Source organism: Caretta caretta, chromosome 1 (genome assembly GCF_965140235.1).
Source record: "Caretta caretta isolate rCarCar2 chromosome 1, rCarCar1.hap1, whole genome shotgun sequence".
NCBI lineage: Eukaryota > Metazoa > Chordata > Testudines > Cheloniidae > Caretta > Caretta caretta.
This window is the reverse complement of record NC_134206.1, coordinates 264920661-264943434: the sequence shown is the minus strand read 5'-3', so window position 1 is coordinate 264943434 and position 22774 is coordinate 264920661. Positions and strand designations below refer to the sequence as shown.

Here is a 22774-nt window from a genome sequence, read left to right as displayed (position 1 = left end):
CTAATGGAGTTGGGCCTTCATACAGTTTTCATCACTGGGCTTTTTTAAATCTTTCCTCACTATTCCCAAGCTGGAGCAAGGTGCCCGGACAATGGACAGATCCCTGTGCCAGGAAAGTTCACACATGCACAGAAGTTATTCCAAAGCCAACACACAGAAGAAGAGGCAAGGGGTAGGTCAACTGTTCAAATATGGGTACGCACTCTGCACAGGACAACAGGCCGCAGTTCAGTCATCCGTGATGCCTTTGTCTGCAGCATCAATACACCCATAAGAAGAGGGACAGGGGTATGTGTAAGTACATAGATAAAGACCAGTCTAGCTCCAAGATCAATCACAAGGAAAGCAGCAGGCTACAGATTAACCTCAGTTCTAGGCAGAGGGCCTATAGACTTTAGACACGGCTATAATCCAAGCAGTCTTTACAGAGCAAACATAATTAAATGCAGTGTTACAAAGAAGCCCAGGCTTAGTGAAAATGAACAAGCATTTAAGCAGGAAAGCAAATATTTCCCACTTTAACAAAGAAGGAAATAAAACTTCAGTCTGAAGTAAGTGGCCAGGCCAGGCTTAGAAAGACATCTGACTCAGTAAAGCAACAGAGCTCAGGCTCAGGGCACACAGAATAAAGGTAAGTCAACTGTAGAATATTTCAGATAGCGGGCAACTGGAGAACTGAATCCACTGCTTGGCTTCCAGTTTACACCATTGTGTTCTATGATCTTGTCAGCTCTCACAAGCTAAGCAGCATCAGTTCTGGTCATCTCTTGGGTGGGAAATCTTCAAGGAAACCTCAGGTACTGCCAGAAGTAGTGCTGGTGATTCAATAAGTGGCAATCTTCCCTCTGTCAGCATCATTGCTGAAGCAATGCCCCAGCATGGTGCCAAAGGGTGTTCTGATGCTGCAGCTACTATCTATTGGATGAGAGATAAAGACAACCTCTTGACTGCTCATGGTCGTTAAAAAAAACCCATGTCACTTTCCCCACAAGCAAGGGTGTTACGAGACATCTGTGGGGAAAAGTGCAATTTAGCTAAATCTATGCTGTCTACTTAAAATTCTTCTCTCACATTCAACTAGATACTATATTCTTCTTTCCTTCTTGTCGTAGACTGTAGTGTTGTGTTGTTCTGTATCATTAAATGGCCAGCACATTTCACACCAAAGGTGGCTGAACGTTAGTAATGGTGAAATGATGCCTGGATGTAAATTTTCTAAAGCACTTAGGAGCCTTCTGGATGAAAGGCACAATAGAAATGTAAGTCATTATCATCTACAGTTGTGAGGAAATAAACCCAAAAGAAACAAGCATCAGAAACTCACACAAAATGCAGACCAAGCGGACAGCTAAACAAGAACAAGGAAAAAGCCTGTCAAACAATATGCCAGACTTAGTGTGGCAAGAGATGCCGCAGAATACAATCAGCCCACCAGAAGAAAATTAAGTAGACTGGACAAATTCCTGACTCAGCAAAAGACAGCACAGTCCCCTAGCATGTTTGAGTGAGAAACAGGTCAGTCAGCACCTGACACCTTCAAACAGAAGAGAGTCCAAAGAGCAGCTACAGACACTCCAGCAGAACTCTACAGCAATGAAAGAGTGAACCCCAGGGTCTAATGTTAGCAAAGGCAGGCTGAAAAAAATTACTTATTCAGGGAAAATACAATTCAGACAGAAGGAAAACAAACAGCACTGAACATATTGCACACTCAGACTGAGGAGGCCAAGTGCATGACAGAGTTCACAAGCAATAAGAGTAACTCAAGTACACAGGAGCTATGGTGACAACCAGTTTTAACACTGTGAAACCCACCCTGAGAAATGTTGGGTAGACAAACATGATGTGAGCATTGAAAAAAAAAAAAAATCACACCAAGAAACACCAGACAGGATGACAAGCGTTTCCAACATGGTGACAACCAGAGAGAGAAACACAGTCCCAGTCTGGTAAAAAATGACTGTCCAGAGACACACCAAGATAAAACTGTTTGACAATGGAACAGTCACCACCACCACAAACAGGGTGAATGGTGTAAAAACCAATCAGGAAACCCCCAGACAGTGTGACAGATGTAGCCCTAGTGCAGAGAAACAAAGTCAGCAGTGTGGTGACGAACATAGCTCATCTTTGCAAAAACAATTTAATTCAACCCATGCCAGCATGAGGGAAACTTATTTTAAATGCATCCGAAAGCAATCTTGGCCAAATATATTTAAACCCCAGTGAAAGCAAACGCTGGTCACCAAATTCAGGTTGTTAAAAAATAAGGAGGAGGAAAACAAATCCAGGGCCCTTTGAATATGAAAGTGAGAGCAACAGCATCCCCACCCCCTTCCCCAAATCCAAAGGACGAAACCACCACCCCCAGTTAATAAAACTCAGCAAATATAAAAATAGAAAAGGCAGAGAATTCATGGGCCAAGCAAAGACGTCGACATGAGATGCTGTCTCAAGCAAATGCAATAGAACAGATGAAAACACATCCTCGGGGTGTGGGAGCACTTTCATTCTCTGTGAGTCTTCTTAAGCAAAAGCTAAGCCCGCATTTTCAGCTGCTCTGGGCTCAGTTTGTTGGTTGTTTCCCCCCAACCCCGTCTTTCAAATGTTAAAGCAGGCAAAGTTCCCTTGTTTCTTCCCCCACTGCCTTTTGCATATTCTGCCCAACAAATGTCATTAGAAAATTAAAAAAATAACCACCTCCTCCAATGCAGCTGTTTTGAATTTGAAGTGAATTTGGCTTTGGGTTAATTTCTGGCCCTTCTAATGATTTCAAACGCAGGGCTATGTATTTGGGGCAAGGGGGGGGGAACATGAGTTTTGCTGTACAGTGTGCTAATCCTAGCTATGTTAGATTGTCATCTGTTTGCATTGTTCATATGTGGAGAGGGGCAGGGGAAGAGATCATGACATGCTGTGGCTGTTTGATGTTGGGTTGTGATGTCAACAACTTCCTGTTAGTGTGCAAAGACACCCTCACAGTGATGCAACTCCATCACTTGTGACTGCCATGGAGGTTTGATGTTGTCACCACATTTTGACATCTAGAATAAGATTGGCTCTCTATGTTCTCTGGCTCTCAGTAAAGATCATTAAAGTTGGGGCTGTTCCATCAATTTTAAGAAGCGTGGTGATCCTACAATAATAAATAATACTGATCACTGTGACACCTTTTATCAAAGGATGTTAAAGCAAACACGCAAGAGATAATAGTGTTTATAAATATTTGTTTACAGATTAGCCATAGATAATGGCGATGGCCCACAGTTTAAAGTATATAAGTGGTGAGGGAGATGGGCTTCTTATCAGAATATGTATTAAGACTATAGAGGACAAGTACAGGTTTGAGTCTAGACAGTACAATTTCAACAGTCCATCTAACACAATTCTGGGCTGATCACAGTGTCAGCCTGACCAAGGAGACAAGCAGGCAACTAAATTGTAATAGACATGTTAAGTGTGGACACTTGTTAATTAAGATCTTCAGATTTTCCAGTATCTGACTTGCAGTAACGGCAAGGTCCCTTCCAGAAAGTTGTCATTGTTTCAATGTAAGAATCCCTCTAGTAGCCAGGGAGTAAGCAGGGCCTAGCAAAGAGGAGCCATAATATTTTTCTACAGGCTCCTGAATCATAAAATATATGCTCCACAGTAGAAATGAATGAAACTGGAAGCCCCTTCTGCAAGATGCAAAGGAAAGAACAAACAGCTTACACCCGCACACTGCAGTGGTTATGAGGAGAAATCCAGCTTGTCCCCTCTCTGGTTAAAGAGAGGAACTGGCTCATTACAGTAGGATGGGAAAATCTAATCTAAAGATTTCAAGGGATTTTTTTCCATTCATCCACTGATGAAAAAAAGCCTTGAGTGTGTTTTTTGCTGACTGGTTACAGCTGGCCTCAAAGTAGTGCCTTGTCTGGAGAAGTGAGCATCGATGTAGAACTATGATCCTGTTTTCTGACTGAATCAGAATAATCAGCAGAGGCACCATATTTTAAATAGATCAAGTGTCTATGGGACCTTCACTTGTGTGTGAAGTACCCACAAAATGTGTATTCTGTGATGCAAGTCTACTGCCTGATGAGAAACAAGGGATTGAGTGAATTACCGTCTCTTAGGGTTTGTCTAAGCAGTTTTTAGTAACAAAAGCACTCCTACCAACAAAGCTGCATTCACACTGCCACTTGCCTCGGCAAAACTTTTGTCTTTCACGCAGGGGCAGGGTCTTTTTTAAGTACCCGTGAAAGACAACGTCGCAGTGTAGACAAGCCCTTAGATTAAGGTCCACAAAAGATACTCTGCAAAAATAAAATATATATAGGTCCAAATTCTGATCTCAGCTACACCTGTTTAAATCCAGAGTAATCCATCTGCTTTTAGTGAAGATACACCAGTGTAAATATTGATTTAAATCAGAAGAGAATCACTCACTATAGCCAAGAGGGTGTAAAACAAATACATGTGTCACATCTCCCCAGGGACAGCGAGTCATAAATCCCCATGTACACATGGAAATTAGCAAAACAAGGATGATTGGCAATGGCAATCCAATCTTTCATTGCCATAAAAGGACTGTATGTAGGTGTGATGCTGGCAGGGCAGGTGCCAGCTCTTGCCAAGGCTGCAGGCATTAGCTAAATACTGACAAATTCATAGCTGGATACCAGACTAGTTCACTTATGTATTAGTGTTGCTCAAAATAGGTATTAGTCTTATAAGAACATATTCAGTGTTTAGACTCTGTAGAATGTTTGTAAATTGCTGCACGCATTAATCTTATCTGTAATGTCTCTATTCCAGGCGGTAAGGAAATATGTACGTTTTGCTTAATAACTTTGAAAATGTTTGCTCTAAACTTGAGAACTCAGATGGGATGAGCCTGTCCAGAAGAACTATCAAAATCACATGGGCCATCAAAGAACATCACAATACAAATGACTGGTGAATGGCCCTGTCACATCTTGGAAATGCTACATGCAAGGAAGCTCATCCTAGGGTCTTGGAGGCTGAATGAAGGAAATAAAACAAAGTTGCATGAAAATTTTCCATCACTTTTCTGTTTGAACTCTCACAGGGCCAGAGACACCAAACTGAAGCCAGAGATCCCCAAGGGTTGCCTCTTGGGTCCACCCTGAAAGACATTTTGAATTCACAGATCACTACAACTCTGTCACTCTTAGAATTTAAATTGCAACACAGTTGTGTGTATATGTTTTCTTACTTTAATCTGTAAATAAATCTCTTATTTCTTTTTCCAAGTTAATAAAACTTTAAGTTAGTTTATTACAGGATTGGCTACAGGTGTTGTTCGGTGTGAGATTTCAGATACAAATTGATCTGGTGTAAGTGACTGCTCTCTTGGGACTGGCAGCAACCTGAATATTTGTGATATTTTGTGTAAGTGACCATTTATCACTAAGTCCAGCTTGCCTGGGTGGCAAGATAGACTGGGGAGTCTAAGGCAGGGGTTCTGACAGCAGTTTTTTTGGTGGCCTCAGAATACGGCCAACAACTCTTGCTGGCGGCTGCTCTGACAAACCTATCTCTCTGTCACTGCCTCCCATGGCCCTTCAGCAAAAGTCCGACCCGGAGACGGTGGGTTGGGAACTCACCGGCCACCTGCAGGGTTCCAGGCTCCCTGTGCCCCTGCTGGGTGGGAGCAGAGGAGCTGTCCAGGGAAGCGCCCCAACGTCTGAACGCCATAGCTGCCCCCACTGACAAGAGCCACCTCCTGTGCCGCGCATGCCAACCCCACGTGTCTCCAGAGGCGCTGCCCAGAGCCTCCAAGGAGGCTGAGCAGTGCAGGGATCCGATCTCTGCTGGCAGTACCAGTGCAAAACAACATGGCAGCACACCTCACTGCCCTTGGTAACAGCTATTTGGGAGCAACAGTTGGGTGTTGCAGGGGAGGGCGGCTGCTTTGCCCCACCCCCAATCTCCCCCCATGCTTTGGAGGCTGTCATGGCTGCAAAAAAACCCTCTGGTGGCTGCATGCCGACATGGCAGCCGCATTTGAGAAATGCTGGTCTAAGGAAACTGTCTGTGACTCCATGGTGAGATTGTTACAGTGATCCAGGCATTCAGGTTTGTCACCGGCTGGGTGAAATCTAATTATAGAACCTACTGCCAGTTTGGGGTGTCTGCCTTGTTTTTGACAGTCTGCCCTGAGACAGGCACTCATGGTCGTGAGCCACTCTAGACAGGGTGACATTCACCACTTGGGACGCAGAAACAGCTTGGCAAGAAGCAGCTCAGCATCCAAGACAGAGTTATCACTCTCCCCCCAGGGCCCACCCTAAGGAAGCCATTGGCTGAATTGTCTAAGCATACAGATGAGGTGTGTAAACAGATGAAGATTTTGACCAGTGATCTGATGCAAACTTGGCAGTGAAGGGAAAGCCCTGGGAGGAGGCTCTCTGTCCAGTTTGACAAGAAGGGCCAACCCATCTGCTGGCAGTGTGGGGAAGCTAGCCACATTGTGAGGAGGGGCTCACAAAAGGCAGTGCCTTAAAAGAGGGAGTCCTCAGGGCGTGGGCTCTAACCCTGAAGGGAGAACTACTAGATCCTATACCAGACTGGGAGTGGTCTAAATTCGCTGGCAAGTGCCCAGTCATTGTTGTCTTCAGTGATGTGCAGATGGATGCATTATTGGACACTGGATCCTTGGTGACTACTATCCAGAAGGGAAACTTTCTCCAGTACTGGTGGCCAGAGATCTTATCAAGCCCCCTCCCCCCAAAATTGGATATCGTTAGCTGCTGGGAATGAGCTCAGCATCCCCTCTGTGGGATACATACTTCCAAAATGCTTCACCAACAGGGGATCATTGTGAGTGATGCAAACAACTATGAGTTACCCTCTGTTGGTCTAGGCGTAAATCTGCTCCGGCACGGCTATGACAAACTGAGTAGCCCTGGGGGCTTGTGACCCTCCGCTGCCTCTGCAAGGTGCAGCAGAACACCACTAAACAAATACATGATTACCAGCACTTCACCAAGAAGTAGGGCAAAACTGGAAAGGCCAGGCTTGACACTGACAGACCGGATGCCAGCTCAGGCCAAGACCCCTGGGCCTCACTGACCATTGACAAATGCATAGCTGGAAACCAGTCTGACTCACCTGTGTGTTAAAATAGATATTAGAGTTATAAGAATATGTTCAGTGCTTGGACTTTATGAAATGCTTGTAGGATGCTGCATGTATTAATATTACGATAATATCTGTATCCCATGTCATAAAGGTAATAAGTGTTTGCTCTGTAACTATAAAAAATGTTTGCTAAAACAGTAAATCTCCTCAGGCAGGGGAGAAGCATTACCAAGTGTGAAAAACTAGTTTACCACAAGAGGTGTCATCGCCTGCCCAACAAAGGATGGTCTATAGACAGCTGACAAGCCATTGAGGAACATGAGTGCACAAAAAAAGACTTTGTTGATGGCTTCCCCCACACGCATGAAGAGGGGATGTGCGCAAGCCCTCATCCCATCACAGCTTGAACACTGGGGGGGGGGGGGGGAGTTTATAGAAATCCCTGTCAAAGAAGAATTGTTATCACTATGTTGCTTGAAATTTGGAGAGGACAATATCTCGAAGCATAAGCAAGGGATCCCCAAGCTGCTTGGCTGTGGTTCGTCCTAAAGAACATATAGAGCTTGCACATTATAGCAGGTACTATTATCTTTTGGACTCTAAGACAATCTCATTTATGTATGTATGTTTACCTGATCTAACCTTGTAAATCGTTCTCATTTCTTTTTCCTAGTTAATAAATCTTTAGTTAGTTTATTACAGGATTGGCTACAAATGTTGTCTTTGGTTTGAGATAAGTGACTCGTCCTTTGGGACTAGGAGTAACCTGACTATTGGTGTGATTTAGGTGTAAGGGGCCATTTATCACAAAGGCAGGTTTGCCTACGTGGCAAAATAGACCGGAGTGCCCAATGGGACTGTCTGTGACTCCATGTTAAGGCTGTTACAGCACTTTAGGAGTTCACACCTGTTACTTGGTTAGTGAAATCTAATTATAGAACATGCCACCAGCCCTGTTCCTTGATAGTCTGCCCTGAGGTTGGCTCCCATGATCATGAGCTACTCTGGACAGCCTGACACCAGGATTTGGGACATCCACCCTCTATAGACAGAACCGAACATAAAAACTCTCCTCCTAAGCAAGACAAAGACTGGCTTTGGGGCAAATATTATACCACCCAGCTGGACCTGTACCCTGGCACAGAGGCAAACTCAATTTTGATGACTCACAGTTTGCTCCCTGTCGGAAAAGGGAAGATGCCAACTGGGAGTCCTGCATCAAGTTGTTCCTCAGTCAAACCATTTTACAAGTCCTCTGACTAGACTGGGAGGATGCAGTGATGTCTGAGAGACCAGATGCTGGAATTTCCCCCATTGCCTTACAGACAGCATTAGCAAAAGCCCCAAGGAGGCCTGGCTACAAGAGACAGACATAGGTAATGCACAGATTATGAAAGAACAGAGAGAACTGATCTAGCTGATTCAGAAACACTCCGCTGCCATCTCCAAGCACCTGGCCAATTTTGGATGTGTAATTCACATATAGCACTGGATTGTTACAGACCACGCCCTGATCCAGGAGAGATTCCAACCTGTCCCGCCTGCCTTGTACCAATCAATGAAAGAGAAGGTTAATGAGGTGAAAGAAGCAGATGTGATCAGAGTAAGCTACACTCCCCAGGCAGCTCCCAGTCAAGGTTGACAGGAAACTATAATTCTGTCCGGGCTATTGGAAAAGTGCTTGCACCAAAGCTGTCTGGAGAGTTGTGCCAAGCAGCAGAGATGTATCATGAAATGTTAGCACAGATAGCACACAGAGCCATGGTCCCAAATACTCATATGGGGCCAGTCTCCATCAGGAGCTCTTAATGACCTGAAAATCAAAAAGGAATCCTACAAAAAATAGAAACAGACAAATTGCTAAGGGTGAATACAAAAGGATAGCACAAGCATGCAGGAACAAAATCAGAAAGGCTAAGGTACAAAATTAGTTACACTTAGCAAGGGACATAAAAGGCAGTAAGAAGAGGTTCCATAAAAAACGTTCAGAGCAAGAGAAAGAGGAAGAACAGTGTAGGTCCACTAATTTGTGGAGAAGGAGAGCAAACAATGGATGACATCAAGAAGTCTGAGGTGTTTAATGCCTTCACTAAAACGCTTAGTGGTGATCAGATATTTAACAATTAATATTAACAACAAGGGGGAAGGAATCCAAGCCAAAATAGGGAAAGAACAGGTTAAAGAATATTTAGATAAGTTAGATGTATTCAAATCAGCAGGGCCTGATTAAATTCATCCTAGGGTACTTAAGGAATTAGTGGAAGCAATCTCTAAATCATTAGCAATTATCTTTGAGAATTTATGGAGGACAGGTGAGGTCCCAGATAACCAGAGAAGAGGATATATCTAGTGGGTTCTGCAGCGGTCTGCCCTGGGTCTGGTACTATTTAATAATTTTCATTAATGACTTTAATAATGGAGTAGAGAGAATGCTTATAAAATGTGCAGATGACACCAAGCTGGGATGGGTTGCAAGCACTTTGGAGCACAGACTTAGAATTCAAAATGACCTTGAGAAATTGGAGAATTGGTCTGAAATCAACAAGATGAAATTAAATAAAGACAAGTGCGAAGTTCTTTTTAGGAAGAAAAAAAACGAAATGCACAACTACAAAATGGGGAATACCCAGCTAGGCAGTAGTACTGCTGAAAAAGGATTGGGGATTATAGTGAATCACAAACTGAATATGAGCCAACAATGCGATGCAGTTGTGAAGAAGGCTAATATTCTGGGATGTATGAACAGAAGTGTTGTGTGTAAGACAAGGGAGGTAGCTGTCCTTGTCTGCTTGGCACTGATGAGGCCTCACCTGGAGTATGGCGGCCAGTTCTGGGTACCACACTTTAGGAAAGATGTGGACAAATGGGAGAGGAGAAGTCCAGGGGAGAGCAACAAAAATTATAAAAGTTTTAGAAAACAAGACCTATGACGAAAGGTTAAAAAAATTGGGCATGTTTAGTCTTGAGAAAAGAAGACTGAAGGGGAGGAACTGATAACAGTCCTCAAATCTGTTAAGGGCTGTTATAAAGAGGATGGTGATTGACTGTTCTCCCTGCCCAGTGAAGGTAGGAAAAATAGTAATGGACTTAATGTGCAACAAGGGAGATTTAGAAACTTTTTCCAGTATCTAACCTAACTATAAGGGTAGTTAAGCTCTGGACTAGGCTTCTTGGGGAAGCTTTGGAAGCCCAGTCACTGGAAGTTTTTAAGAACAGGTTAGGCAAACTCTTGTCAGGGATGATCTAGGTTTACTTGGTCCTCACTCAGTGCAGGGGGCTGGATAAGATGACCTTATTCAGGTCCTTTCCATCCCTATATTTCTATGATTCTATGAAACAACAGCCAAGTTACGGATTAGGAGCTACTAATCCATATGATGTGCCACAAGCACTCACCTTGAACTTGATTGAAGAGGTGTGGACCCAACCATGCACCAGGAAGCGCCAGTCCTGATTCCACACTTGGCTGTGCTAGTCATGATGATGTTCTGGGCAGCATTGCCCCAGAACTGGTTTCAGAAGATCTAGGCCTCATTGCACTGGGAGATGCCAGCTTCGCCCTTGCCTCAAAAAGCCCAGGCCCAGATGTGCACCAGGAAGAATGGGTCTGTAATTTGTGCCAGGATGTGGCACCTCCATCCCCTATAAAAACTATATAATATTCTTCAGTAACTGCCCATGCTGCAGTTAGAATACTACAGTGCTCTTTTATAAGGAGCACCAGCTTTTGCCTGCTGGAGAATACACAAAGTGACTTCCAGCAGATACAACTCAGCTTAGAGTCTAATGGCTCAGCCCAGTACAGGACGTTCCTTTTTGGATTCACAATAGAGACCGTGGCCCCAGTTTACCTCACACTGGTGCACAGCCCTGCATAGGGACAGAGTGGTGGACTTGCTTCCCACCATTCTTGGTGCTCAACTATCCATTGTCAATATTGACCTTGCAGCAGCTGGCAACTAGCCAGGATATAGAAGCACCTGGAGTACTCTTTCTCTGGAATCCCCAGCCACCTATCCCCCAACATGCCCCGGAGCGCATCTTGTGCCAGACAAGGCCATTGAAGAACAAACAAGATGACTGTGAATTAGCCCCTCTCTTAGTAAACAATATAGGGTCCCGTTTGAGTCCTGGTTGTGGAGCACATGAACTTAAACACATACAGAGTGAGCCTGGCCAGTGCAGAGGGAGCTCTACTAATTGACTAATTAAGAAGTAGAGAGAGAGCACATGCCCCATTAGCGTGTGAACTTTTGCCCTTAACAAAAGCTGTGTACAAAGAAGTGAGTCAAATGAATGAATGCGGAACATTTACTTATAACAGTAAATACCGCCTGTGAGTACATCAGCTGAAGAACTCAGGGATACAGATCTGTTCCAGAAAATGGTTGCTATGGTTGTTCTGTCATGACTGCCAGCCCTCTGTAGCATCAGTCTGTCTAAAAGACACAGGAGGAGATTCATCAATGTGACAGCATTAGGGTCACAGGGGAGGGAACGTCTGCCTCTTCTATTCAGGCACTGCAAAATCCAGTTTGGCCCCCAGAACAAGCTAGCCTAAGGGCTGCCCCAAGTTGCACTCACCATTGACATAGCCCCTATAGAGCTTGCAACAGCAGGGAATTGACAGGGTGCAGGACCATTCTGGACATGACTCTTCCTCTCTCCACCCCTGCTCAGAACACCCCTAGAACTGGTGGGGGACAACTACTGGCGCACCACAAGGTTGTTTGTATTTTGTTGATGGGATCTATCCCTTTAAGAACAAGGTGGAGCACTGGACTATAGAATATGGCTGTATGTGACAGAGTTGTATGTCGGAAAAATCACCCTATATATTCAGGGAATGGAAGAGCCTGCCTCTGTAAGCTCTAAAAAGGTCACGATTTTATATAATACATTTATCTTTTCAGGAAGCAAGACTTATTCTTGAAGGCGTAACATTAGGATGTATTGCATACTGGATGCCTTAGGGTTAGATGTTTAAATCAGCAGGTCTGGATAATTTGAATCCAAGAGTTTAAAAAGAGCTGGCTGAGGAGATCACTGGATTGATAATGTTGATTTTCAATAAGTCTTGGAACAGCGGGGGAGTACCAGAAGACTGGAAGAAAGCTAATGTTGTGCCAAGGTAAACAGGATGACTCTTGTGATTACAGGCCCGACATTGATCCCAGGCCATTATAACCTGCAGGGCTGGAACCATGGGGGTTCTGGGCTGCTGACACCTCTGCATTTCAATAGGAAGCTTAGGCTAGATTCCATTGGGAGGACTCTTGAGGCTGGGCTTGGCGGGAAGTACCACCCAGCAGGACCCGAGTGGTGGACCATTGCAGCCCACTCGTTAGCCAGTGCCAATATTTAAACCAGAAAGCCACTAAGGGGAGCTATCTGAGCAACAACACAGAGTGCCTGCCCATCTGTGCGCCGCACCCTGCTTGCAATAGACCCTAGACTCCAGCTTCCAGACCTTGTTCGTCCTTGACTTCACTATTCGATCGCTGTCTATAACCTGGCACCCAACCCCATTCTTCTGATAACCTGATCCTACCTGACACCACTCTCTCAGTTCACCCTCTGGCCTGTCTCAGAATCTGACCTACCGATAACCTGACCCTGCCTTCCTCCTGACACCTGATTCTTGGTCTGCCCACTGGCTTGTTTTAGACTCTGACCTCAAGGTACCTGATTCGGCCTGATTCCCAATTCCTGCTCCAACCACTAGGTCTGACCGCCCAGGTCTCAGATATGACAGATTGCTCAGACCACCTTCACCCTCCCCCCCAACCCCAATCCATCCATCCCCTCCACTGATGATGGAAGAGACAGGCTGCCCTCCCACCAGCAGCTCCCTGAGAGCCCAGGATCTGCAGGACCAAGTCATCTCTCTGCAGAAGGAGAACCTCACACTACAGAGCCATGCTATGCAGTATGCACTCAAAGTAAAGACCCTGCACAAGCAACTAGTTTGGTCACAGATTCAGGTGGCACAGCTCACTGCTGAGGCACAGACCCTACGTGAGCAGCTTGCAGGCTCACAGGGAGAAGCAGCGACACTATGAGCCTGAACAGACCGCCCATTGCCTCAACCAGTCCTTGCGGTGTCACTGCCCAAACACTTCAATGGCAATCACGGGAAATTCTGGGGTTACCTGTATGCCGGCTGCTCTTCCTGCTCTGCCCCTGAGTGTACCCCCACAGACCAGACTAAGGTGGGGCTAGTAGTCAGCCTGCTGTCTGGTGAAGCACTTGACTGGGCATCCTCCCTGTTGGAGCAGAACAGCCCAGTGCTCTCTGACTGGGATGCTTTCCTGCAAGCCTTTGCAACCATCTTCAATAGCCTGTATCACATCCACTCTGCAGAAGCTCTGGAAGCTTCACCGGGGCAAAGGCCAGCCACCTCCTATGCCACCTATTTCTGACAGCTTGTGGCTGGTGCTGAACAGAATGAGGCAGCCCAACTTTACCAGCTTTGATGGGAGCACAATGATGAGGTAAAGAACGAGCTAGCTCGCACTGAAAACCCCACCCACCTAGACATCTTGATTGATCTTACCCTGTGCATGGACTCCTGACTGTGCAAATGGAAGGAGGAAGGGAGGGGTGGCCAACACCTCCATGCCCTCCCTCTACACCAAGGCCTGCAGAACCGAGTCCTGAACCAATCGAGTTGACCTGGGTCACCAACGTCTGACCCTGGAGGAGACAGAACCTCGACAACAGCTGAACCTGTTTTTAGTGTGAGAGAGCAGGACGTGCCCTTGCCTCCTGCCCAACTTGGAAGAACTTGGGAAACAGACCAGCCCAGACCCAGTAGGGGGATACAGTCTGGGCATCACCAGACCTCCTTGCTCTAGAACCACCCCACCGTCATCAAGTAGAATCTGACCTGCATGGGCGGCGGGTTGCCTAGGCTGGGGGAGGCTCTGCCTCCCCAAACTGCCAGGCGTGGCCCCGCCCCCTGCTGTGACCACTCCCTTCATGCGGCTCTAGTCCTCCAGCAGCTCCAGCCCCCAGAGCTCCAGCTGGGGCTGTGGAGGCTGGGGCCACGTGCCACCTGCCCTCCCGTGCTCCGGGGCTGGGGCCGCACACCCTCTGGGTGCTCCTTTGGGACTGGGGGGCTAGCCATGGGACTAGGCCAGTGGCCACGGTGGGAGGGGCTTTGGGCTCCAGAAAGTGGGGAAGGGGCGGGGCTGGAGGTTACCCCCAGCCAACAGTTCACGCATCACCCATGCTGACCTGGGAACCCCGCATTTCCAGTTGCTACTTCAGTTCCAGGTCTTGGGGCAGGTGCAGCAGATTCCTCAACAGTGAGCAATGATAAACCCCTAGGCTGCTGCGAACTTTATAGATGCTGAGGCAGCCAAAACCCTCCAGATCCCCCTCCAGCTGAAACATACACCAGACCTGCTGGAGCCAATTGATGGGTCATCCCATAATCTTAATGGTTGTGGAGTGCCTGACCAAAATGGCCCAATTCATGCCCTGCAATCAGCTTCCCTTTGCTGAGACTACTGCCCAACTCCTACTGAACAACGTGGTCCAGCTCCACAGACTCCCAGACCACATAGTTCCCCAGCAGAGGCTCACAGTTCACCTCTCACTTCTGGTGCAAAGCGTTCAGGCTGCTGGGTATCTGCATATCCACCCCCACTGCATACCAACCTCCCAGAGAGGGACAAACAGAATGGGTGAACGAAGTACTGGAGCAGTACATGAGATACATTGTAAATTATCATCAAGATAACTGGTCTATGCTCCTGCCATATGTCAAACATATGCCATATGTTTTCTTACAATAATGCTGACCATCCCTCTACGGGTCAGAGCCCCTGCTTCACTAATTACTAGTTCCACCCTGGTTTCCACCCGGTGTTACCAGCAGCCTCCCCAAACCCTGCTGCCAACATCTGCGTCCAACAGATGCATCTTATTCAGGAAGAACTCAAGAACCACTTAGAGGCAAAGGAGGCCTACAAGAAATATGCAGACCATCGGCGACTAGAAGCTCCAGTATTTACAGTTGGCCAGAAGGTATGGCTCACTGCCAGACACCTCCAGACCAGGCAACTCTCCCATAAATTGAGCCATCCATTCCTGGGACCCTTCCTGAATATGCCAGCGGATTAATCCGGTTATCTTCAAACTCCGTTTTCCCCAGTCTCTCAAAATACACCCAGTTTTCCATGTTTCCCTTCTGAATTCCTGTACTGAGAATTCCTTCCGACTGAACCACACTGCCACCTCCACCAGTCAAAATCCAGGATCACAAGGAATACAAAGTGTGTGCCAGCCTCAATTCCCAAGAGCTGCCTGTACTGCCTGGTGAACTGGGAAGACTATGACCCAAAAGAATGCACTTGTGAGCCTGCCTCCTACATCTACACCCCTGACCTGCTGGAAGAATTCCACCAGGCTCACCCAGACAAGGTTGGGCCAGCACCACCATGAAGGGAGGCCTGAAAGAGGGCATGATGTTACAGTCTGCAGGGCTGGAACCTGGGACCATGGGGATTCTGGGCTATTGATGCCGCTGCATCACCACAGGAGGCTTAGACTGGGCTCCCATGGGAAGACCTTGTCAGCAGGAAGTACTGCCCAGCAGGACCTGAGTGGCAGCCCCTTATATCCCACTGATTGGCTGGTGCCAGTACTTAAACCAGGAAGTCATAACGGGGTGTCTGAGGAATACCACAGCCTGCTTGTCTCTGCACTAGACCCTGCTTGCGATCGACCCTAGACTCCAACTTCCAACCCTGTTTTTTTTCTCAACTTTACTATTCGATTGCCATCTGTAACCTGGTACCCGACCCTGATCTTCTGGTAATCTAATCGTACCTGACGCCTGACTCTCAGTTCATCCTCTGGCCTGTCTTGGACTCTGTTCTCACAGTAACCTAATCCTCCCTGCCTCCTGATGGGTGACTCTTGTTCTGCCCACTAGCCCATCTCGGACTCTGACTTCCTGGTAGCTGACTCAGCCTGACTCCCAACTCCTGCTCTGACCATTAGGTCTCACCGCCCACGTCTTGCTCATGACATGGGAAAGATAATTGAGAAGCTGATACAGGATTCGATTAAAACTTAAAGGAGGGTGATGTAATTAATGCAAATCAATATGGGTTTATGGAAAATAGATCCTATCAAACTAACTCAATATCTATTTTTGATGAGATTACAAGTTTCGTTGATAAAGGTAATAGTGTTGATGTAATATACTTAGAATTCTATGAGGCATTTGACTTGGTACTGCATGACATTTTGATTAAAAAACTAGAAAGATACAAAATTAAGACAGCACACCTTAAATGGATTAAAAACTGGATAACTGATAGATCTCCAAATTTAATTGTAAATAGGGAATCATCATCAAAGAGGTGTGTTTCAAGAGGTGTCTGTGGGGATCAGTTCTTGGCCCTACACTATTTAACATTTGTATTAATGAACTGCAAGAAACCATAAAATCATCACTCAAAGTTTGCGGCTGACAGAAAAATCGAGGGTGTGATAAATAATAAAGAGGAGATGTCACTGAAACAGAGCAATCTAGACTGTTTGGTAAGCTGGGCACAAGCAAAAAATATGTATTTTAATAGGGCTAACTGTAAATGTACACATCTAGGAATAAAGAACGTAGGCCATTCTTTCAGGATGGGGGACTCTATCCTGGGAAACAGTAACTGAAAAAGATTTGGGGGGCATGGTGGATAATCAGCTGAACATGAGCTCCCAATGATACACTGTGGCCAAAACAGCTAATGCAATCCTTGGATGCATAAACAGGAGAATCTCCAGTAGGAGTAGAAAGGTTATTTTACTTCTGTATTTGGCACTGCTGCAACCCCTGCTGGAACAGTGTGTCCAGTTCTGGTGTCCACAATTCAAGAGAGTGTTGATAGTTTGGAGAGGGCTCAGAAAAGAGCAGTGAAGATGATTAAAGAATTAGAAAACATGCCTTAGACTCAAGGAGCTCAATCACTCTATCTATTTAGCTTAACAAAGAAAAGGTTAAGGAGCGACTTGATTACAGCCTATAAGTACCTACATGGGGAACAAATGTTTAATAATGGGCTCTTCAATCTAGCAGAGAAAGGTATATAACACAGTCCAGTGGCTGGAAGCTGAAGTTAGACAAATTCAGACTAGAAATAAGGCATACATTTTTAACAGTGAGCGAGTAACCGTTGGAACAATTTATCAGTTCTCCATCACTAGTAATATTTTAAATCAAGATTGGATTTTTTCTAAAAGACATGTTCTGGGAATTATTTTGTGGAAATTCTCTGACCTGTGTTATACAATGGTCCTTTCTGGCCTTCGAACCTATGAATCTAGGGTGCTGCTAATGAGTTACAAAGCTTTTCACGCGAGGGTCACCAGTCTGAATCCAGCTCCGCTCAGCCAGGGTTAAAAGGTATTCCAGCATAATAGATGTATAGTGGCCCCTATGTATCAGACTGTCCCACAAAGTCTCCCCATGGACTTCCTTATGGTACTGGTCAAGCTGACCACTTAGAAGCAGAAGAAGAAAGATCACTCATAAAAATGCCCTTTGTGACTGTGGTGCTATTTTCCTGGGCCTTGCACATGCACGCATCCAGTTTTAGATTCATCGATTCTAAGGTCAGAAGGGACCATTTTGATCATGTAATCTGACCTCTTGTACAACACAGGGTACAGAACTTCCCAGAAATAATTCCCATTTGAACTAAAGCAGATCTTTTAGAAAAACATCAATTCTTGATTTTTAAAATTGCCAGTGGTTAATTACCCTCGCTGTTAAAATGTACAGTGCTCCTCTGGGCAGCATCCACTGACTCCCCACTTCAAAGCTTCTTGCATCAGTGGACACTGTGTGTGGTTCTCTGCTCGGTGTGTCCCCAACTCCATTTTACTGCACCTTTTACCTCACTCCTGTTCCAAGCCCTCTTGAGTTGTCCCCCTGTTCTCAGCTGACCCCAGTTCCTTTTTTGATCCCTCCTTTACTTTAGGGTTAGATGCAAATTTTTTAGAAATATCATAGAATCATAGAAATGTAGGACTGGAAGGGATCCCGATAGGTCATCTAGTCCAGTCCCTTGCACTGAGGTAGGACTAATGATCTAGACCATCCCTGACAGGTGTTTGTTTCTAACCTGTTCTTAAGAATCTCCAGTGATGGAGATTCTGCAGCCTCACTTGGTAATTTATTCCAGTGCTTAATTATCCTGAAAGTTAGGAAGTTTTTCCTAATGGCTAACCTAAATCTCTCTTGCTTCAAGTTAAGACCACTACTTCTTGTCCTGTCCTCAGTGGTTAAGGGAAACAGTTTATCACCCTCCTCTTTATAACCACCTTTTATGTACTTTGAAGACTTATCATGTGCCCCCTCAGTCTTCTCTTCTCCAGATTAAACAAAATGCAATTTTTTCAATCTTTTCTTGTAGGTCATGTTTTCTAGATCTTTAATCATTTTTATTGCTTTCCTCTGAATCTTCTCTAATTTGTCCACACCTTTCCTAAAGTGTGGTGCCCAGAATTGGATACAATACTCCAGCTAAAAGAAAAGGAGGACTTGTGGCACCTTAGAGACTAACAAATTTATTTGAGCATAAGCTATCAGTGCTGAATAGAATGGAAGAATTACAACACTTCAGAATGACGTTCACTTTTTTTGCAACAGTATTACATTGTTGACTCTCATTTAGTTTGTGATCCACTATAAACCCCAGATCTTTTTCTGCAGTACTCCTTCCTAGGCAGTCATTTCCCATTTTGTATTTTACAATTGATTATTCCTTTCTAAGTGTAGTACTTTGCATTTGACTTTATTGAATTTCATCATATTTATTGCAGACCATTTCTCCAGTTTGTGCTGATCATTTTGAATTCTAATCCTGTCCTCCAAATCACTTGCAACCCTCCTCAGCCTGGTGTTGTCTGCAAATTTTAAAAATGTACTCTCTCTGCCATTTTCCAAATCATTTATGAAGATATTCAACAGAACCAGACCCAAGACAGACCCCTCTGGGTCCCTACTCGATATGCTCTTCCAGCTTGATTGTGAACCATTGATAACTACTCTCGGAGTATGTTTTTCCAACCAGTTATGCACTCACCTTATAGTAGGTTAATTTAAGCTATATTTCCCTAGTTTGTTTCTGATATAGTATCAAAAGCCTTATTAAAGTTGAAAATACATGATATCTATTGCTTCCCCATTATCAAAAATGCTTGTTACCCTATCAAAGTATATTATATTGGTTTGACATGACATGTTCTTGACAAACCCATGATGACTGTTACTTATCTATTATCTTCCAGGTGTTTACAAATTGATTGTTTGTTTGATTATTTGCTCCCTTATCTTTCCGGGTACTGAAGTTAGACTGACTGGTCTTTATTCCCCTTTCTATAAATAGGTACTGTATTTGCCCTTTTCCAGTCCTGTGGGATCTCGCCCATCCTCCACAACTTCTGAAAGAGAATGCCTAACGGCTCAGAGATCTCTTCAGACAATTCCTTAAGCATACTAGAATGTATTTCATCAGGCCCTGCTGACTTGAAGACCTCTAACTTGTTTAAGTAAGTCTTAACTTTTTCCTTCCCTAGATTAGCCTTGGATCCTACCCCATTTATACTGATGTTCGCTATTGTTAGTCGTCCAATCGGTGCTAACCTTTTTGGTGAAAAGTGAAACAAAAAAGACATTTAATACTGTGGCCATTGCTGCATTTTTGTTATATTCTCTCCTACTCAGAGAGTGATGGCCTATTCTGTATTTGTAGAATGTATTATTGTTACCCTTTATGTCCCTACCTAGTTTAATCTCATTTTGTGCCTTGGCCTTTCTAATTTTGTCCGTACATGTTAATGGGGATTTTTTATATTCATCCTTCATAATTTGACCTAGTTTTCACATTTTGTCTTACTCTTTTAGGAGTTCCAGTTTATTGAAGATCTCCTGGTTAAGCCAGGATGGTCTTTCACCAGACTTCCCATCTTTCCTATGCTTTGAGATCATTTGCTCTTATGCCTTTCATAATGTCTCTTTAAAAAACTGCCAACTCTCCTGAACATTTTTCCCTTAGACTTGCTACCCAGGGGACATTATCTACCTATTCTCTGAGTTTCTTAACGTCTGCATTTTTGAAGTCCATTCTCTTCATTCTGCTTTTTTCCTTCCAACTATTCCTTAGAATTATGAACTCGATCATTTCATGATTACTTTCACCCAAGCTGCCTTCTATCTTGAAATTCCATCTTCCAAGATGCAAATGAACTCATTAAATAATTTACCTAAAATGTCATACATGGAGCTGCACCTAACACCCCATCCCATTGAAAATTGTATGCGTCTCTCTCTAGTGGCTGAAGTCCTAAACCTTGATACAAAGGATAGCTAATGTTGTATCTCTTTTAGTTAGTAAAGGCCTGCGATTTTGATGCTGAAGTTCCCGAGTTCTAGTCCTCATGTCATATATAAGGCGAAGCTGGTAACTGCAGTGTCTACAGCCAGGGGTCCATTCGACTGACTGTCCCCATTCAAGGCTGTCCTTAAATCTGTCAGTGGTTCTGCTGTAGGGAGCTGAACTCTATTACGTAAAACAGGAAAGTGGATGCTGAAGGGAACCATGAGTGAATCTATGAACGTTTTATGCAAACTAATATGATAATGTATTGGTGGCCTACATTTGAGAAGAGATGGTGTCCTTGTATTATTGGAGACACCCAAATCCAGCTCCCACAGATCCTCAGAGGAAGTAAGGAGCTGGTCACCCTTTGGTACAAGGAAGTCCTGAAGAGAGAGGGGTTAATTTGATGAGCACCTTCACCACCCTCCTCCTTCCCAGTTTAGTCCAAGAGTCTCCAAACATATCCTACCCTCTCCCATTTCCTCTCCTTGGTTAGAAGGATGATCACCAGCTTGGGATGCATCTGGTAGCCGTCCTCACTGAAGGACAAATTCCTCCCTTCAAAGGTGACATTAATCAGGTACCTAGAAGAGAGAGAAAAGATAGAAGATTTTAAACACACAACAACCAGACCCAGAACAGAGACCTACCTCCCTGACCGCAGTTTAAATGAGGGTTGTAGTGACAGTGCAACGGACTTGGAACAGCAGGGAGGGAATCAGAGAGGGAATGGGGGAAGAAGCAGTGGCAGAGGGGTAACAGGAGAGCTGTTATGTAAGGAGTTGAGAGAGACAGACCAAGGCAATCTCCCATATGTCACTACTGGCCGCTGTGATAGGACGATCACTTTTCTCTCTGGCTCTTGCTGAATTGCTTTGTGAGTAGTACCCATCGCAACCACATTAGTGCAAGCATGCTCACAGTACTTAATTTCCCCTTCCATAAAGGGCATGAATATTCTGCATGTGCTCCAGACCCTCATCCTCACTCTCTCTCAGAGAGGCATCTCCTTCACATATCATTGAAAGATGGTCATGGGATGGGGATACAGAGGTGGAGATACTGCTCTCATCAGGTGACCAGCTAATGTGGCAGGGTGCTGCAGGGAGTGGAGTAAGGAAAGTGAGATGCGCCCTATTCAACTGCCATTGACATCAATGCACTTTTTGGCATTGACTTCAATGGCAGCAGAACAGGGCCCAAAGCAGCTCTTTGAGGCATAGGATTAATTCACAGATTAAAGGCTCTGGTAGCCAGTTAAAAGAGCCTTTTTGTAAGGATGGAATAGTTCATTGTATGTAGTGGGATCAAACAATAAAAGTCACAAAGATGAACAGCCAACCAAATCACTGGAGCACCTTCTCAAGATCTCATTTGGTCTATAGCGGGTGCCTCACTGCTGAGCAGCCCAGTCCAGTCTTGGGCCATCCCATAATAAAAATTAAAATGGTCTATTAAACAGACTGGGCCTCGTACTCATTTACAACAAGGCCACTTTGCACCACTCTGTCAGTGAAAAGGGCTTTCATGGAGACATAGTTTGCTGTTCTACTCACTTTAAGGCTCCTTGACACTGCCAAAGCATTTTAAAGAGGCCTGGCTGTACATGAGAATCAGGTCTATTGTTTTTAACTATCCAAATGACATGTTTTATTTTAAAATTACATTGTGGGCGTGAGGGAGAGGAAATAGATAGATAGATTCATAGATATTAAGGTCAGAAGGGACCATTATCATCATCTAGTCTGACCTCCTGCACAACGCAGGCCACAGAATTTCACCCACCCACTCGTGTGATAAGCCTCTCACCTATATCTGAGCTATTTAAGTCCTCAAATCATGGTTTAAAGACTTCAAGGAGCAGAGAGAGAATCCTTCAGCAAGTGAACCGTGCCCCATGCTACAGAGGAAGGTGAAAAATAGATGTTTCATAGTTCAATGGCTTATAAGAAACCTTTGGCAGTCTCCCCCGTTTGTATATTTCACTTCAACTCACTATCCTGTTCTCGCAAAACTAGAATTTTTCATTACACACCTGCTATATCACAAGTAGAGTCACATAATGGTAAGAGCTAGAGGTGACCATCTTATCAGCAGGGTTGGCCCCAATAACAATTTCTTCAGTGTTTTGTCCAGTCCCATTTAAAAACTACTCAAGCAGTGTTTCTACCACCTACATCAAAAGACTCTTCAACTCTACTACACCACTGTGACTCTGACAGACCAGATGCCAGCTCATGCCAAGCATCCCCGGCCTCAATGGAACACTGATAAATACACAGCTAAAATTG

General features: G+C 44.8%; 1 protein-coding gene across 5 annotated transcripts in view; it reads right to left on the bottom strand.

Annotated features, from left to right (window-relative positions):
- Window positions 1-22774, bottom strand: part of GRIN2B (glutamate ionotropic receptor NMDA type subunit 2B) — a 285971-nt gene that overhangs the window by 95899 nt on the left and 167298 nt on the right. For all 5 annotated transcript variants that reach the window (XM_075124250.1, XM_048835352.2, XM_048835354.2 and 2 more), the window contains one exon: window positions 20953-21067. In XM_075124250.1, the coding sequence (XP_074980351.1) occupies window positions 20953-21067 (115 nt within the window). The remainder of the gene's footprint in view (window positions 1-20952; window positions 21068-22774) is intronic.